This window comes from Danio rerio, chromosome 24, assembly GCF_049306965.1.
Source record: "Danio rerio strain Tuebingen ecotype United States chromosome 24, GRCz12tu, whole genome shotgun sequence".
Lineage (NCBI taxonomy): Eukaryota > Metazoa > Chordata > Actinopteri > Cypriniformes > Danionidae > Danio > Danio rerio.
In genome coordinates, this window is record NC_133199.1 from 35695184 (window position 1) to 35701183 (window position 6000).

The window sequence follows — 6000 nt, forward strand, 5'->3', positions numbered from 1 at the left end:
ACTACTACTATTATTATTATTATTTCATCAAGTAATTACATTCAAATAAAATTATTAATTTTATTTTTTATAATTATTTACTATTTTTTATGTTTAATTTATTTTATGCTTTAATTAAATAAAAAACAAAATAGAAAATAAATTATATGTTACTATTATATTACACTTATGTATATTAAGTATTGTTAGATGTTTACTTGGTAGCTGTTATACTTTTTATGACTGTTATAAAAAACTTTTTGTCCAAGTAAATAATGTATTATGATAATAGTTATTATTGGAATTTTATAATTATTATTGGAATTTTATAATTATTATTGGATTATTATTATTATTATTATTATTATTATGAAGAAATTATTGTTGTTATCAGTATTATAATTATTGGATTATTATTATTATTATTATTATTATTATTATTATTATTATTATAATTAACAGTAATATGTAATTACATTTGAAAGTAAAATTTTTTTTATAATAACAAATACTATAATAATAATAATAATAATTTGGACATTTCAGCAAGACAAGGATCCTAAACACAGCCAAGGAAACTCTCAAATGGTTTCAGAGAAAGAAAATCAATCTGTAGAATGGCCCAGCCAATCACCTGATCTGAATCCAATATAAAATACAAAATAAAGCTCAGATTTGATAGATGAGACCCACAGAACCATCAAGATTTTTACAATTTGTTGAAGTCTGTAAGTCTCAACAATTTGTTGACGTCTTTAAGCTGCCATTACCAAAAAGCCTTTCATATAAAGGGTTGAATACATTTCAGTAGTTCTGTGCTTTCTCGTTTTGTCATTCCATTGTTATCACGCAGAAATAATTTTAGATTTTTTTTTTTTTCTTTATTTTTATGTTTGTCTTGTTTGGGTTTTTACTAATACTAATACTTATTTTGCCCGCTGTATATGGTCCTATAGATACATTATCTAGTGAGAGACCTGCTTTATAAACTCCCTGTAGTCATGTGACCTCAGCCACTCCTTTGCTTTCACACCTGTTTCTCATTCCCTCATCATTACATACTGTAAAACATACAGGCCAACAGAAACACCCTTTATTAAAAACACGCATACACACATTTCTCAAAGCGCTGTTGGGATGTGACTTGTATCATCAGTTCCCAGTGTGCTTTGCTTTCATCAAGGGTGCCAGGAGGGAAAAATAAAAATAGGTTATTGTAAATAGCCAGCGATTATTCAGTTTAATTGTTAATCTGACAGAGAGGCTATTAAGAGTGAGTTTTTCTCATTAGTTAAGTGATTTATATTTAAATGTGCAAATATGGTGTATTATATAACTGCTTTATACATAAACACATATATTCTCATAAAACATTAAGCATATTTCCAGTAAGTTAGTTATTAATAAATGGTCATTCAAACACCTTTACTGAAGCCTCTCCATTTAACGGTTGGTCTCATGTGTCCGCTGTAGTGAAATTAGCTTAGTTTATGAATATTAATGATCAATAATAACAAGTTATTATTAATTATTAGTATTCTGATTTAACTTATTGTTAATTTAACCAAATAAATATAACAATGACTTCGCCTGATCGTCTGAACGGACTTTATTTATTTATTTATTTATTTAGAAAGGGAACTTTCTACTTCTTGTGAAGATGAATAGTTTAGAAGTTTTAGTAAACTTAAGCATGTCGCTAGGGTCTATCGTTAAAGTGAAAATAAGATGCGTGGATTCAGGCGAGTCACGTGGGTACAGAAACCTGGTCTGCCTCCTTTGTGTCAGGGGCACTTCAGCAGAGACCTTCTGCCTTGATCTTTCTGCAGAGGTTTGAGGGGTGTAAGGGGTATTTAAAGACATTGGTTAGGTAACTCCAGTCTCTACTTCCTGACCAATGGCGTGAGAGGAAAAGTCGAGTGGGAAACTTCTTTTGTTCTCCTCGCTGGCGGGTACCAGACAGACAAAACTTTAACTCAGGGTTTGAAACTGCACTAAGCAAACAATGTATTATCCCATGTCCTAGATCATGAGCTGTAGAATTATGTATGGAGAAGAATGACACCAAACATGACTATTTTAGAAAAACATAAAATATGATTCATAAGTTTGTCTACTGTCTTGAAAAGGGCATATGTTTATATTTTTAAAGAGAAAGTTACTTTGAGTTGAATTTTAAGATTTCACAATCCATTTCAAAAGTGTGTGTGTGTGTGTGTGTGTGTGTGTGTGTGTGTGTCTGTCTGTCTGTGTGTGTCTGTGTGTGTGTGTGTGTGTGTGTGTGTGTGTGTGTGTGTGTGTTTGTTTGTATGTGTGTGTGTGCGTTTGCATGTGCGTGCGTGTGCGCACATGTCGGGATGGAGGGAAGGTTCTTTGGAATGTGTTTGAAGGTGGGACAACTCTAGCTCTGTCCAGCATCTTGGTAGATAAGGTGTCACAGAGTGACTTTTACCGGCAGAATTGCTGGCACCAGGGGTCATAAACTCACGTAGAGCAACCCAGACCCTCTTAGGGGTCATATTAGGATTTTACCTCCGGACTGTATGTTACACCGCCATGTTTGTAGTTTGTTTAGACCTTTTTCCCCCCATTTGTAGTTGTAATAAAAATCATATCCAACAAGCAATTTATTATGGGCAATTTCTGCTTTTTAATTTCTGCACAGCTCTACACTTTTTCTACTAGAAACAGTAAACCATTTGGGTAACTTTGTGATACTCATTTCAGCATACTACAATTCGGGACGCACTAAATCGGTTTTCGAATACTATTTAGGATAGAGAATTTGCTAATTGGTATGCAGCAATGGTTTTCAATCTGAAAGTAATGTTTTTGTTGGCAGGAAGTTGCTTGGCAACTGAGGCATGCATATACTGTACGGGAATAAGTAGCTGATGCTGAAATGTATGAGGTCAATTTGAAGTTTATGGCCATTCAAAGTAGAAATACTCTAAACTTTTGTGTTTTGTGATTTTAGTTAAAAAAAAAAAAAAAAAAAAAAAAAAAAAAAATATATATATATATATATATATATATATATATATTAGAACAAAATATAACCAACTTTTGGAAAAGTCAGGGTTATCAGAGTTATATGGCTTTATTTTAATAAAGTTAATAATTAGCACATTTAAAACTGTCAGAATGACTGCCTCTGAAGTTCTAGTGTTAAAGAGAAATGTTTTGTGTGTGCGTGCGTGCGTGGGTGTTTTAATAAGCAAATGACAACCATATATTTTTTCATAGAAATTGAAATACTTATGCGCATAACATTTACCATTTCCAAAGTATTGTGTATTTTTCAAAAACATGCACTTTGAAGTCAGAAGTGTTATAAAAGTGCTTTTTCATGCCCCCAGTTGTGGTGAAGTATAAATCAATAGCCAAAACATAAAAGCTCTTTACTATAATTTTTACTATAAAACTACAGTGCCTGAGAGAGCTCAAACAGATTTCGTTTGTTTCGTTTTGAGTGGCATCTATCATTCAAGTCATTTATAGCCCATTCAGCAACAAGATTTTATATTGTTTATACCTCGTGACAATTTCCCAGAAATCCCCCAAAATCTGAATGTACTATATTTTATACATTATTCAGATTATTTGTTAAATTCTCTGTTTTGGAGGGAAACAAAGCTAATGACGTCCAACCCACATTTGCACAATTTGTCTAGCAGCGAGTTGAAATATTCAGGAGAGACCTGAAGGTAAATAAATAATAATTGACATATTTTTAAGTGAGCCGTTGCTTGAGCTAAACATTCATTCATTTTCTTTTCGGCTAAGTCCCTTTAGTAAACTGGGGTTGCCACAGTGGAATGAACTGCCAACTTATTCAGCATATTTTTTACGCAGCGGATGCCTTTCCAGCTGCAACCGATCACTGGGAAACAACCATACACACTCAATCACACACATACAATACGGCCAATTTAGCTTACCCAATTTAAGCTAAACACTTGACCTCAAATAATTCTAGATGGACGTTCTCTGCAGCAAGTTTCACTTTATTTTCTCATCATTGGATTATGCTTACAAAGTTCCCCCGGAGTCTTTGTTTGAAATATGAATATGAATCAGCGAGTCACACAAGTGAGCTTTGAGATGTTGGAAATAGAAGACTTAAATTCATGAATAGAGAACATAAATCATGCAAACTCCTTAGGGCAAAACGACTGTGTGTGTGTTTGTCATCTGTGTAGTATGTGCATGTTTTTGTTGAACCTTTTTTGGCCATGTAGCATTAAGCAAACAATGCTATTATAGTCAGAAAATGTAAAAAAACAGGCGGCTTGTAAACAGTCTCTCTGTGGATGGCCTCATTTGTCTTCGGGCAGACACAGTAAATCTCTGTAATCTGTGTCATGTATTTAGAGGTGTCAGACGAGAGGTTTTAAATGACTTATGGGCTTGATGCTAAACACATGGCACTGTGCAAATTATACTGATGGAAAATAGAAACACTCCTGTTGTTGGGCTTGATTCAGAGCTTATTGCTGGAATAACAATAAAGATAATAATGTACGAGGAGGGAAGAATAGCACAGTAATCTGCCTAAATCATACTGGTCAGTGTGACCTTTTGTGATGCATATTAAATGCTTAAAATTCAGGCATAGTGTAGCTTAATTCAAGTCAAGTTTCATTCATTTAGTGGCTTTAAGAAACATTCAGAATTAAAATCAGCCCATTTTTCAGATTTATTTTTCATTCAGTCTAGAAATGAGCATATTCACAATGCTTAGATTTAATATAATGAGTGCTTTTGAAGATGAAATGTTCACTTGATTATGAATATGAACAGATTTCATGTGACTGTGAAATAATCACAGGTTTGTGGCGTTCTGATGTTTGAAAGGTATTTGAGATTTTTGTTTGTGACTATGATATATATTGTGATTGTGAAATTATTTTCACTTATTACCTTTGAGTGCCCTGACGGTTAGTAGATTGGCAAATGTTCTGGTAATGTGGTTATTTCTTTTTACAGTGACCAAGTTGATTTATTTCAAAGCCCCTCTTAAGATAATCAGACATTGTTACATGTGGATTTAATGATGCGATTGAAAAGTCCTAAAAATGTGACGTTTACATCATTGATAACCTTTTGTGAAACTACTGTGAATTGTAATGCATTCAAAATGATCACTTAGCAAATGTTCTGTTTTTGTCTCTCCCTCAGAGGAAGATTCTTTCTGCGGCTCTGTTTTATAACGGTGTTCAGCCAGGAAGAGGCAAATGGACTTTTAACAGAGGACCAAGAGGAAAAACTGAGAAATCCAATAAGTCCATATGAACTTTGGCAGATAAACGCACACAAATATAAACATTATCATATTAGAGGTTTCAACTGGTGGCTTGACTAGTTCTACCACATTTGATGTAAAGTGTTTTGTTAAATATCACTTTTGCATGATTTCAAAGTATGTTTTTATATTTAAAATCTACTTGGAAGAATTATTCAGAAATATCCAGAAGTATCCGGTGTATATATGTAGTGTATACAGTTAAAGTCAGAATTATTAGCCCTGCTTTGACTTTTTTTTGTTTCTTTTTTAAGTATTTTCCAAATTATGTTTAACAGAGCAAGGAAATTTTCACAGTATGTCTGATGATATTTTTTCTTCTGGAGAAAGTCTTTCTATTTGTTTTATTTTGGCTAGAATAAAAGCAGTTTTAATGTTTTAAAAACCATTTTATAGTCAATATTATTAGCCCCTTTAAGCTATATATTTTTTCGATAGTCTACAGAACAAACCATTGTTATACAATAACTTGCCTAATAACCCTAACCTGCCTAGTTAAAGTAATTAACTTAGTTATTTCAATTTAAGCTGTATAAAAGTGTCGTAAAAAATATCTAGTAAACTATTATTTACTTTCATCATGACAAAGATAAAATAAATCAGCTATTATAGAAATGAGTTATTAAAACTATTATGTTTAGAAATGTGTTGAGAAAATCTCTCTGTTTAACAGAAATTGGAGAGAAAAAAAATAAACAGGGGGGCTAATAGTTATG

General features: G+C 32.5%; 1 protein-coding gene across 3 annotated transcripts in view; it reads left to right on the forward strand.

Moving 5' to 3' along the window:
• The window catches only part of cnbd1 (cyclic nucleotide binding domain containing 1), a 79678-nt gene extending 74106 nt beyond the window's left edge, over nucleotides 1-5572 (forward strand). For all 3 annotated transcript variants that reach the window (XM_009302167.5, XM_073940946.1, XM_073940945.1), the window contains one exon: nucleotides 5161-5572. In XM_009302167.5, coding sequence (XP_009300442.1) covers nucleotides 5161-5274 — 114 coding nt within the window. In that variant the 3' untranslated portion in view covers nucleotides 5275-5572. The remainder of the gene's footprint in view (nucleotides 1-5160) is intronic.
• Nucleotides 5573-6000: the final 428 nt, after the last annotated feature.